At 45.2% G+C, this 13,287-nt stretch overlaps 1 protein-coding gene across 1 annotated transcript in view; it reads left to right on the top strand.

Annotated features, from left to right (window-relative positions):
- Positions 1-1,275: 1,275 nt before the first annotated feature.
- The window catches only part of ADAMTS12 (ADAM metallopeptidase with thrombospondin type 1 motif 12), a 176,725-nt gene continuing 164,713 nt past the window's right edge, over positions 1,276-13,287 (top strand). The window contains 3 exon segments of the mRNA XM_068422777.1: positions 1,276-1,402; positions 6,310-6,486; positions 6,489-6,670. Of these exon segments, the coding sequence (XP_068278878.1) occupies positions 1,276-1,402; positions 6,310-6,486; positions 6,489-6,670 (486 nt within the window).

The following is a 13,287-nucleotide window of genomic DNA, read 5'->3' as shown; positions in this document are numbered from 1 at the left end:
TCAAGTATCGCTCTTTTATAAATATGTTCTGTTTCCAGAACTATCATGTCTCAAGCCTGGGAGAAGCCACATTTCTAACTGATTTAGAAATCCTTGGAGTTTTAACTCTTTCTCGCACTTTCATTCTCGAGTTTGAGGTTCACAGTTCTCGCAGTTAAGGCAGCTGAATCGTGACAGCCCTTTGCATTTGGGAAAGTGAGCTGAGGAACCAGTGTAATTAGGCTAATAATTAAGCATAGATTGCCATGAAACTACCCAAGAAACACATGGTAGAGCCAATTTTAATCAGAAGGCTATTGAGGTGGATGAGGAACTCAGCACAGGTCTCAACGCCGGGACGGCCTTGAAGCAGTGCCCTGGGCACCGGCTGATGGTACCTGGGGAGCGGCGGCCAGGTGGTGACCTCGGCAGAGGCCGTGTGAGGGGATCCTTGGTGGTGAGTACACGGCACACACTGAAAAACACAGGCGGCAAGGCGATTAGAAACTTTCCCTACAAAGGGAGGTCGCTCAGAAGTAACCTCAACGTGGCAGCACACTGTTAAAACCCAGCAACGGCCTTAACCCGCCGGGGGTTGTCACCCCCTCTCTCCCGGGGTGGACAACCTGGAGGCTGGGTTCTAGCTGTGCCGGGGCCAGAGGCTCCGGCCGGGCCCTGAAGGGCCTTGGGCTCCCACCCGCCCTCCGGGCACCTCAGGCGGGACGAGGCCCGCTCCGTCCCTTGCCGCTGCGGCGGGACGTGGCGGAAAACGCGTTGAACACCCGCGTGCTTCGAGCACTGTCGCCACAAGCCATGGGGGAACCTCTGCCTGGGCAGGCGCGGGGCTGCGAGGCCGCAGCGGGCTCCTTACCCGGCCCCTCAGCGGAGACCTGCGGTGTGGGGCCGGTGAGGGGAGGCTGCCTTGTGCGGGACGGCCCTCCCCGCGGGCTGCCGGGGCTAACGCCCCACCTTTGCCGCTGAGGAGGGCAGAGTGGGGGGGCGGCAGCCCCCGCTGGCGGCCTCTACTGCCCTCCCCGCTGGCCCGGCCCGGATCGCTCCGTCGCCTTAACCCCGGCAGCTCCGAGGCGGGGGCTCCCGGGAGCGGCTCCCTCCCCACAGCCCTCCTTCCTCCGCCGGCAGAAACCAGACACCGGGACGGCCCCGCGCAGCCCTTGCGGGGAGCGGCGCCTGTGTCCGGGCGGCGCCGGGAGGCCGCTCCGCCGCTGCCCGGCCATGCCGCGGCTCGGCTAGGCGTCGGCGGTCGCGGCGCCCCGCTCGGAGCTCCCCGCCCGCACCATGCCATGTGTCCCGCGGAGCCGGGCGGCACACGTCTCCTTCTGGCTCCTCGTCCTTCACGTCCAAGCGCCCTGCCTGGGCAGAGCCCCGCCGCCCGGCAGCTCGCTCTTCCCCGACGGGAGCCAAGGTCAGTGGCGGCGGGCGGGTTGGGGTGCGGGCTGTTCCCGGGACATGGCGTGAGGGAGAGCGGGTTCCCGCCGCCGCCGCCTCCCCGCCGAGCAGCCGCGCCGCGGGCGTGCTCGCAGCCGCTCCAGTCCCTGCTTCTCGGCGGTGCTCGGGCAGGGGAGGTGGCGAGCCTCGCCGTTTGGGCCCCCCGCCGTCCCCGGTTCGGTGTGAGCCCGGGCTCCTGCAGGGTACGGGCTCGCCGCGCTGCCCTCAGTGCCGGCCGGGACTGGCTGCTCCGGCCTTCGAAGTTTTGCAGGGAAAGCACCCAGCTCTGGCCGTGCCTTCCTGCTGCTTTTTGGAAGTCGTTGAGTTGCGCTGTGTAGATGAAGGTGTTGCTAAATCCTGCTTTCTGCTCATCTTTCTTGTTAAGAGGCATCTCTCTAAATACCAGAATCGTTTTGAACTACCAAACTGAAAAAGTTTACTGTCCTGATTATTTTTTTTTTAAACAAATGATCACTTCTGTACGGTAGCAGCACAAACTACAGCAGGATTGGTGTTACCAGGGTATAAAACCCACTGTAAGTTGTTCATATTCAGTGAGGATGGTAAATTAAAAGCGAGAGTTCATGTGCAGGAGTGTCTTGAGGCCGCTCCCCCAGGTGCGTTACCTTCATTCTCCCAGTTGGTACTGGCTGCACACCCCCCAGGAGAGTGTAACTCAGGAATTTTATCGTGTTGCCTGTTTAAGGAAAATCAGAGAAGCAGCTCCCAAGAGAGAAACGTTATTATTAGCTGCAAGACTCTGCCTGGTGGTAGAAGACCCAAAGATGTAGGAGGAAATTTTGCTTCCTGAAAACCTTCCTGATGCAATCAACAGCTGTGGTGCTGTCAGTGGGAGAGCTTGAACACAGAGAAGAATATCTTTTGTGTCCCTCAGAAAGCATGGAAAGGAAAAGTGGTTAAGTAAACTGCCTGAAAAGCGAACAATTACCCTGAAGTTAGGTCCGGCTGGATTGATTTAAAGTGAATGTGAACAATCATTCCATTTCTGTGACACTACATGGGACAGAACAGGGATGACTGTGTTAGCATGTAGTAGCTGTTTAATTGTCAGGCATTTGGAAATGAATGTAGAATTAATTTTAACTTTCTAGGCATGAAAAACCTAGGCTTTTCCAAGAGTTTGTATTAGCTTTGTGTAAAGGGACAGTTCAAAATTTGGCCATTATTTTGCAAAGGCAGGTTGAATGCTAAGTGAATGCTAAGTGTGAAGAAATAAAGTTTGTATCTTGCATAGCTCAACTGACTGTTAAGTGTTGTGCTCCCTCCACATGCACAAGGAGTGGCAGATGGGACAGTTAAGGATGCCCTTGCTGAATGTTGAAGGCCTGCTCCCTGCCATGAAGCTTTGGAGCTCGGGGTGTTTCCTGATTACAGAGCCTTTCTTTGGCTCGGGAAGATGCTTCCTCCAGAGATGAGCAACACCATTTCCTATCCCAAGGAATTGTTTGAAAAGAAGCCAGAAGGTCTGAGGGGCAGATGCAGATGAATTACAAAGACGGAGATGAAACAATGGCAAATGATGATGTGTCACATTTTAAAGGAATTTTGTCAGAAAACACGTTATCTGTCTAAAAGATATTGTGCTTTTCCTGTCATGTGTGACAGACTGTGTATGTTTTTCTCTTTATCCTAGTTTATTCACTTTTTGTACAGCCATTCTTAATATAGGCAGCTCTCTGCCATGTGTGGTGAGTTTGAATCCACAGAGGAGCAGAACAGACAGCAGTGATGTTTTGAATATTATCAGGTGTTTTCAGTGATGCAGAATTGGAGGGTCTCTAAGGAAGGCTTCTCCAACAACTTAAACAATTCTTAGACTTGTCAGACAAGCATGAAGGGCCTGAACTTTGCTTGTCTCGTGTTCCCAGAAGGGCCTGTGTAAACATCGTGATTGCAAAGCAAAGTACTAACTTGAACGTGTCCTGCTTAGTGTGATGTTTTGGTCTTGCTTGTGGCACTAATGCAAGCCAGCGTGCTCAGGCTGCAGTTGTGGAAAGACAGAGTATTCTCTGGAGCTACACAAGCCGACCGGGGAAGTCTTCTCTTTCCTGGCCTATAAATCCTGAGCAGTGCCACTTGACAGGCAGGGCTTCCCTGGAGTGGAGAGTATTCTAGGTGGCCAAGGAGAAGGATGCTGTGATGTGCCAGCTCCAAGGCTTGTCAGTGGCACTGGGTTACATTCCCTCTGTTTAATGTTTGCTGGCACTAAGTTTTATGGGAGCCTGTGGTGTTTTAATATGAACTAATATTAGTTGAGGAAAATTGAGGTGGTCAGTGTTGAAGAATACAACCCTTGTGCATTGTGGGTTGCATGTGTTAAGTTATTCTGTTCGTTGCCTCTGCTTTCTAGTTGAGTGTCACTCTTTCTTAGAAGGGCAGAAAGGTATCACCAACATTTTACCGCCTGTCTTTGTTTTAGATTCTTCTCCAGCTAGAAAGGTCAAGTGGTATGTTAGGCTTAATGTGGAGCGCAGTGAATTGTTCTGTTATTGGTAGGATTGCCTTTGCTAACCTCTACCCAACAGCCTAGACAGAACTGATAATGATTACCTGCAGCAGTTATCTTTAGCCTCATCTTGTTAAACTTTATTGTGTTGTAATCTTATTCCCTCTGGTCTTTTGGAAACTTCTAAATAATTCATTTCTGCAGTTATGTTACAGTATATTATTATTGCAGCATAATTCCCCTCCTCAGTGACTATCATTCAGAAATGAGTATTTAAGGAGTGGATGGAAGAAGTTAAGACTTCTCTGCTTCAATTATCCTGTTGCCACTGGATGCTTAGGCATTATTTTCCCTTTTACTGATGATGATGTCTAATTTACCTTAACCTCTACACACTGTAGGGGTGAAATAAAAAACTTCCTTAAATAGTTTGAAGTCCAAAAATGCAAGTCTTTGGTCTTGCATGGAGCTTAACAGTTAAGCCACAACAAATTAAGTTCAAGACATCAAGCAGAGGCAAATTGCACAGTGACAGCAAACGAGTAAGTTTTCCTTTAGGCATTTAATTTGATTATTTCATGCGTTGTGCTCAAAACCAGAGAGCTGGGGGCCTGGTCTTGCAGCATTCTCTGGTAGCCTGTCTTTGCTAGCACAACATGGGATGTGGGACTTCCCGAAAGTGTTATAATTCAACTTCTGCAGGTAAGCCATATTTTTGGGTGTTTCTCCTCTCTCCCCCCTGCCCATTTTTTGCTTCACTCTCGAGTGTGAGGGAGGGGGGACATGGGTGTAGCTTCAGCTGCTAAATTGTCGGGCAGGTGGCACCTTTTGTGCTGTCTACAGGCTGTGTAAACTGCAGGCATGAAGGTGTGCACTGACTTTTCAGTGTCTCATCTCTGCTGTGCTTATGTGGACAAGGACAGGAGATGTCTCTCAGAACTCGTGGTAGGTGTTAGTCTCTGTGTTGTGAAGACCTGCTGCTGTGGAGGTTTAAAAGCCCACTGCTGTGGCTTGTCCTGCAAAGGCACGAAGTCATTTTAGGCTGGTAGGAAGGCTTGTATACAAAGAAATCTGTTGTGTATGAGAGTAAGCTTGCTACTGAAATAAAGATGCTACTAAGACAAGGCCAAATTTCTCATGTAGTTTTGTGTATGTGCTGGGAAGTGGGCTTTTTGCGTGTATTGTTTGGGTTTTTCTTTGAATTGGGATTATTTCAGTGCACGTGTCTCGGGGGTCCATGGCCCGAGGAAGCACAGGCAGCCACATCTCATACTGCAGCTAATGAGGACAAAGGAGATACGTTCCTTCCTGAAGGGGATGAATTCAGACAGCTGTCTGGGCATGGTTTATCCTGTGTGGCTTTGAAGGTGCAGGCAGTGGAGAGGGAAGTGTCTCTAGAAGGATTGTCTTCCCAGTCCTAGGGAGGAGTAAATTGCTCTGGAAGTATCTGGAGCAGGCTAATTGCTTTGTTAACCAGCTTAATTAATGAATGAGGTGTAACCGCTTTATGTATAAGTGGCTGGGGTTTTGGGAATGAAGAACAGCCCTGAGGAAAGAGAAACTGGAATGACATGTATCCTCACAATTTCTTTTCGATGAACTATGTTCAGACTGTGATTTCTTGGGCTGAAGTCAAGTATGCCAGCAGAAGATCTGGCCCTTAGGGTATGAGTTCTTAGGGACTGTGTTTTATGTGGATTTATGTTATTTGCTTGGGGCTTTTGAGTTTTACACTAATGTAAAAAAAAATTGGGAGCAGGTGTTGTTTGTTCTGTATCGTAGCAGGAGACAAGAATGCCAGTAACGCTTTCTTCCCCTGCTAGATCCTGACAAGTGATAAGGTGTCCAGTCTTACCCTGGTTTGAACCCCTAATACAAAAGGTCACAGTCACTTCATTACCCTTCAAACCCTTCTTTGAAATTCCCTCCTCGCTGCAACATCTGCTAAAGCTGATGCTACTGAGGTGCTGTTGCTACAGCCTGTCAAGCTAATTAGTAGTGTTCTCTTCACCCGTGTGTAGTTGTAAGGCTCTGTCTCCTACTTCAGGTAGTCAGCTTTCTGGATGTGTGAGGATGATCTTGGTCAGAGCATTGTGGGCTGGGGACCTAGGACAGAGAGGGTTCCCAGCTCTTGTGGGATTGGCAAGGTGTGTGTGTGTGACAGTCAATCCTTTATATGAACGGTGGCAAAATATTTGGAAAGAATGTTTAGCTTCTAAATTGAGTGTTATAATGGGAGAGTAGAAAGTGCAAATGAGGATTGTATTGCACAGTGATCTGTGCGCTGCCTGCCTTTGTGTCAGTAGGATGATGTGGTGAATTGCTGTCACTGTTGAATTTCCCTTTCAATGATGTGAGATCTGAAGAGGCTAGCACTCACCCTAGTTTTGCTTCTTTTTTTGTCCCCTTCCTCTCAGAGCAATTTATCAAGACATTGCCAGAATACCACGTGGTTGATCCAGCAAGAGTAGATGCAAGTGGGCATTTTCTTTCTTTTGATTTACACCATCACATCTCAAACACGAGGAAGAAGAGAGATCTCAGCAAAAAGGAAAATGGGGTATACTACAAAGTTAACCATGAGGAGAAAGATCTGTTTTTAACTTGACCGTCCATGTGGGATTTCTTTCCCATAACTATGTAGTAGAAAGGAGACGTGGCAACCACACTAGTGCGAAGATTGCAACTCACTCGGGAGTTCCTTGCCACTTCATTGGCACAGTGTTGCAGCCAGGTTCCGAAAGTGGGACAGCAGCGATCAGCACTTGCAATGGCCTGGTAAGTGATGTGACCTTTACTGGGGTTCTGGGCTAATTTTGGTCATTAGAACTGAGCTAGATCATTGATATATGAGTATGTCTGGTAAGAACCTGGATGAGCCAATCTGATACCTTACTGAAGGGAAGATACTCTGAAAGAATCAGTTTAATACTATGGGTGTTATTTGGATTTTTGGAAGAGAGAATCAGAAGGTCAAAATTTGATGCTGAGGCCGCTTGGGGTTTACTTTTTGCTAGATTTTTTTTTGGTGGTCTGGACTGCACATCTCTATCATTCATACGGCTTGAAGCCATCCAAGTATCCAGTCATTGCTTTGATTGCTTTTGAGTATCAAGTGATAGGATGAGAGGAAATGGCCTCAGGTTGCGCCAGGGGAGGTTTAGATTGGATATTAGGAAAATTTTCTTCACGGTAAGTGTTATTAAACATTGAAAGAGGCTGCCCAGGGAAGTGGTGGAGTCACCATCCCTGGAGGTATTTAAAATCTGTATAGATGTGGCACTTAGGGACATGGTTTAGTGGTGGACTTGGCAGCATTAGGTTTACAGTTGGACTTGATGATCTTGAGGGTCTTTTTCAACCTAAATGATTCTGTGATTCTATGATCTCATTAGTAGTTGGAGTGCCTTTGCTGTGTTTCTGGATGTGAGCTTCTGTTTTAGTTTCCTCTAAAAGGAATGTAGCTCAGGTGCATTGAAACTGCTCTGCAAATCAAACCAACCAATGGCAGGTTGGGAAAACTGGGAGGTTTGCTTCAGAACTGCACTGCAACTTAACCACCCCTAGGCATCCCTCACTCCAAAGAGCACTTCTAAGGCTGGAGCTTGAAGTCTTACATTTCTCAATAGCCTGTGGTTCAGATTGAGACAAGGACGTGGAACCCTCATTTTTGCTGTGCTTTGTTCTTTAGCACTACCATAGCTTAGGTTTCCAGTTCTAGAGGATAAGGCTGCATGTGAAGGGGATGCTGTAAGGAGCTGTGTAAAATGGCACATGTAATCGGTGAGAGGCAAAACGCAAAGTGTTTGTGGAGTGTGCAGGCAGAGTTGATGAAGTGTGTGCAGCGTGCATGTGCTCTAGCACCTTGATCCTTGAGTGACAAATTATAGTATTTGAAAGTGCGTAGAGCAGTGCACTGATGCCTTTTGGCCAACACATCTCAGTCTGCAGCAGACTAGGGACAGATGTTTCGCTCTTGAGCCTGAACTGAACACCAAAGTGGGTGTCTGTAAAGTACATCCTTTCTCTGCCAGCCTGTGCATATTGAAGTATGTTCCTTGCTATTGAGAAGTATGAAGGTTTCAGAAGCTTTGGAAAGTCAGTGGGTTACAGAAGTATTCTGGCAGTGTATGACTAGTAACATGAAGACAGCTCTGATGTAGATGAAATGGGAAACTTTGGAATCCTACACAAGTGCTGATAACACTTTTGGCACGTGGCCTAGAGAAACAGACCATTGCTTGAGGTCAGAAGCTTCAGTCCCATAGGCATGAAGATCAGGGATTTTCTAAGTAATTCTTCCAGTGGGGACCGACTTGTCAAAACTTCCCTGAAACACGTTATGGTCATACAGGGTCAGTGAGGAAAAGGGGATATGGTGATACAAGTAGTTCCTTTGGTTGGTTTGTCTTGTGCTTTACCGGAATGTCTTTGTTAGTTTTCATTAGGATGAGAACTTGAAAATGAGGTGCTAGGAGGTCTTCATTATGCCTTCTGAAGTAGTCTGCAACAAGGATAAAAAAAAAACCCTAAAATTATATTTTAAATTCAGCTTGGTAATATCCTTCAAAGTGATCCTTTCATTTGGATTACAGACCTTTTGAGATTTACTTTGATTTGGAGTTTTGTGAAACAATGTTTGCTAGAATACAAGCTTGGGGATTCTTTATTTTTGACAAAACACTTGTATCAGAAAAATACTGTTGTGGTTTGGTTTCGCCCCCTATCCCTAACTGAAACGTTGAAAATATAGAATCATAAATTAACTTAGGTTGGAAGTGTGTGTAAGAACATGGTGATTTTTGTGATGATTTTTGAAGTCCAGAAGTCATTGCTCTGCAGAGGTTGCAGTGAGAATTGGGTCTCAATCTCTTAATTCCTCTGAGTGCCACAAGCTGGGGAGAGGTGGTTTAGCATACCTTTCCCCTGAAAGTTTTCGAAAAGATTCAGTGTCATATGAAAACATTTATTAATGAATAGTTTTGCCAGCATTGAGAAATGAAGTCTTGTTTTCAGGTTTAAAACCTGACGTTTCTGAAACTGTTTGTGGTGGTCTGCTGCTTCCTGAGCCAATGGTAAATTATTTCCATCCTGGAGATCCCCAATTTTTTGCTATTCAGCGCCATGTCTATTACTGCCTTTTTTTTTTTAATTATTTTTTTTCCTTCCTGGGATATGTTGTGTTTCTCCATTGAAAAGAATTTTTCTGTTTATTCTTATGAGGGAGGGAAGGATAACTGAGAATAGGTAAACACGTGGAAGTAATTTGAGGTACTAAAAACCTATCCCACGAGGAGAAATTGTAAGCTTGTTTACTGTAGGAGTTTAATTCTAAACTACTTGATAAAAAGATTTATATGAAATAATGAATTGTACAGGGTGAGTTGATAAGGATCGCTGGGGCTAAGATGGGAAGAAGAGAAAGACAGCGGAACAGCAGTGTCTGCTGCATGGGCCCTCACCTGTGACAGTCTGGGTCAGGACCGTACTCTGAGTGTGTGCTTTGGCAAATGTATCCCAAAAAAACTGAGCTCCTCAGCCCACCACTGCGAGCTGGCAGAGTGCTGATGTGCTCAAGCCTTGTAACTGAAGAGCTGGTAAGAACCAGTATCTTAGCCTTCAAATACAGGGAACAGGAAGATCAGTGATTTTTCTTTCCTGATGCCGTTTTTGGCTTGACAGCTCGGGTACGTTATAAAATGATAAATATACTGTGCTCTTTTTGTTGAGATGGTCTTTAATAAGCTGAATGAGGCACCAGTTTACCATGGTAATGCGTGACCAAAAAGTGTGTGACCCCTAAACTGCTAATTTTTGGCTTTCTTAATTATAGGAGTTGGTAAAACAATGTATAATACTGGAAAATACTGATTTGGTTAAATAAATATGTTTTTCTGGAATATCCCTTTTTTGACGTTTAGACGAAATAGTTGAAATGTTATCTTGTAATTTTTGTCCAAGTCAATTGCTTAAGAATATGCCATGTTTTGCAGTACTGCCCACCCTCCCATCCCCCCTGCCCCCCCAAAAAAATTTGGCCTGAAGTGAGGCAAAGTCCTAAAGATGCCTGTGGAAGGGGAGTCCTAGTTTCAGTCCTCTGTCTGGAATGACTTCCTCTCATGTGAAGTCTGCTTCATATTTGAAAGTTCCTGAATTTCCAGAATAATAGCAGTGTATAAGAGCAAAACAAAGATGTGTGGTGTAGATTTGTGCTCTGTCGTAAAGATCACTCGCACAACACTGAAAGCTCAGAAAGCGTAGAAATGGATTTTTATCTCCCTTGTGTTTTTACTTTGAAATATGTTCCTGCTTCCACTGGCATTACACAGGCATCGCTCATATGGCAAAGATAGAACTGTTACTATTTGTTTTTGTTCGTGACACTCTTCAGAATCAAATTTCTTCTGCATAAATCAAGTGCATGGTGCTGAGAAGATGTGGTTTTCAGAGGGGCATCTGTTTGACTAAATCATATTGACAAATGATTGAAAAAGAAAAGTGACACTTTCAAAATGTGGGAAATAGCTTTTTGCCATCAGTGCTTCTCCAGGTTGACAGTATGTTGCTTTTTCAACTAGAATGTCATCATACTTAGGTATTGCAGCATTTCCTTAGTTGTTTTGAAAGCAAAAGTGTGTTGATGTCTTACAAAATTAATTTTCCTGTATATTTATATGTTCCCAAAAATGGCCTGAAAGGGAAATAACAGAGTGACAGATCTGAGATATAAGAATGGGGGGACAGTCATTGTATGACATTTGTTCTTTTTTAAAAATGTAAATATGTCTCATTTCAGAAATATATTTGGAAGCAAATGGCTAGGTTCATAAAGGTGTTTGGGCAGAACTGGACAAGACGATTAGGAGGACAAACTGGCAGAGATCTGGAGGAACTAAGTTGTAATTTCCAAATCCATTTTTTTTCTAACACCTTGTGATATCCTTGTTTCCCTTTCATGCTAAATAGGTTATGACCTTCTTAACAGGCTGAAGAATATGATGTCTGTTCTTGTCTGAGTTGGTTGTCTAGTTAAGTCTTTTGCACTTCTGGATCTTGTAGAATAATGTGTGAGACTGCGTTAATGTGGAAAGTGTGGGGCAGACCTCGCTGTTTATTTTGGGTCACAGTTGAAGGGGAGACCCCAGAGAGGAAGTCACTACTGGAACACCAGAAGTGGATCAAACTGTGGCACTTGGGAAGAGAGCAGACATGAAATCTCTTAGGTACAGGAAAGTTTCCAAGAGGAAGTAATGGGAGAAAAGAGTTTAGTTTTTGTCTCTTTCAGCAGAAATAATATTTGGATTTGTCTTGGCGGGATATTTAGGGTACACTTCTAATAATGCTTTGTAGTGCCTTTCCACAGAAGATTACAATGAACTTTTGCAAGTACTAATGCCTTAATTCTCAGTTGTGTGTTAGTCCTGAGATCCCTTATGTCACAACAGTAGTGTCAGATTGTCCCCTCAGTAGGGCTGGGAGGGAGCAAAGCTCGGTGAAGTTGAATGAATTTATGCACTGAGCCCTATAGAGCTGGGAAGTGAATTTTTCTCTGATAGTCTATCCTCTTCATTAGGAACAAGGTCCTCTTTTATTCATCAGTAACACAGACATTGTTTGTAGTGTTTTTAGATGACAGAGCATCGTTAAGGCTTTGTTTCCGTGACACTTGTTTACAGTGTAGAACTGTCAATGGACAGTTGCTTCTGGTAGTACTTTTATCTTCAAAGGCTATACCAGCATTAGCAGGGAAATGTCACAAGAATGAAAAAACACTAGTATGAAAATTGAGAACAATCTGTACACATAGTACCTGGTAAGCTCCTGGCCATACGTAGCACTGTGGACAGATCATGCTTTGGCTGTCTCCAGCTTGTCAGAGGGTTGCCTCTGTCCTGATGGGCATCAGCCTTTACAAGAAGTGCTGTCATCGTCTGCTGCCCTGGCAACAGCAGTGCAGTACAAAGTCACGAAGCACTGTTGTTTATTTGTTGCCCCTCCCAAAATCCGGCTGCTGCAGAACACTGATGTTTCTTAGCAGTGACAGACATACACACCAAACCTGGTGGCTTCTCCATATGCTGGTGATCTGCAGAAGACTGGGTCAAGTCTGCTGCCTGTGCCCAGGATTTTTGAAAGGTTTCCCTCGCCTCAGTTCTTCCCTCTGTGCCCAGCCACAGTCATGGCAGCCCTCTGTGAATGTTTAATTGGTGGCTGTATTTTTCTATATGGCAGCTGGTGGGAGATGCTCCAACTGGGACCTCTCTGGGTAGATCTGTGTCTGTCCTAACACATGTGGCAAGTTTGTCACCGAAAAGCAGAAGGGTGGCTGAATTTTGCTTGAACGTAACCATTCTCCTTATTGTGGGATATCAACCGTTATATGAAACCTAAGAATAAGCCTCTGGTACTTACACAGTGTCACCTATATTCTTAATCCAGTCCACTCAGTGTAGCGTAAAATCCACCAATGGCATTTTACCTGTTGCAGACTTGCTTCAGTTTTGGGGATTTCAGCGTGATGTCTGTTCTCCTGCTACATGCCAAGAAGCCTTTCTAGTTAGTGTGAGATGCCTTTTTCATGCTGACCCACGTGTTGCCATCTTATGATCTGTCCCAGGTTGAACAGTTCTATGCAGGTACCGTAACAGTACTTCAGTGGTAGTGTGCCCTATGCAAGTGGTCTAATACTGCTGTTTAGACTTTCCTGTCCTATGGATATGGACAGCCTACATCAGGATGTCGAACTACTTGGTGTTTTCCCTAGAGGAGGTTTAGGGATAAAGGAATCTTCACTTTAAAATAGTTTTGTACTTTTTTGTTCTAAAGTAATGGAAGAATAAAATGCATTGGGATTTTTATCTGATTCTGTATCTCCCAGTTTCTGAGGTTGATTGGTTATTAGCAATTTGTTTGTTAATCTGTTGTTGATATGTAGAACAGAGCTCTGCAAAGCTGCTGTTCTACACAATTCATTCCTATAGCCCAGAAAAATGACACGTCTTCCTATTTACTTGTGGTATACCTGCAACCAACAAAGTTTTTTCTATTCAAATGGAAGTGGTTTTCGATTATGGTAAGTAGGTAAGTATGTGGCAGTGCAGAAATACACTTAAGGGAAACATAGATACAACCTTTTCTTCAGTTGTACTTGTGACCACTCGAAACTGGATTCAGCATTGATCCCTGACACGAAGTTGTATAGCCCTAGAACATGCTTGGACACACATGCTGTTTTGGTGGCTGTTATCTTAAGAGATGAATTGGAGTGCATTCCTGTAGTGCTACCTCAAATAAATGAATTCCATTCTGGGAACAAGGGTACTGGGAGACAAATACACAAGTTCTTCTTCATGAGTCTCTTCCCCTTCACTCATCTCTCCTTGCTTCCTTTAAGA

This window comes from Nyctibius grandis, chromosome Z (assembly GCF_013368605.1).
Source record: "Nyctibius grandis isolate bNycGra1 chromosome Z, bNycGra1.pri, whole genome shotgun sequence".
Classification (NCBI taxonomy): Eukaryota; Metazoa; Chordata; class Aves; order Nyctibiiformes; family Nyctibiidae; genus Nyctibius; species Nyctibius grandis.
Note: the sequence above shows the minus strand (reverse complement) of the source record. Positions and strands in the feature narration are given on the sequence as shown.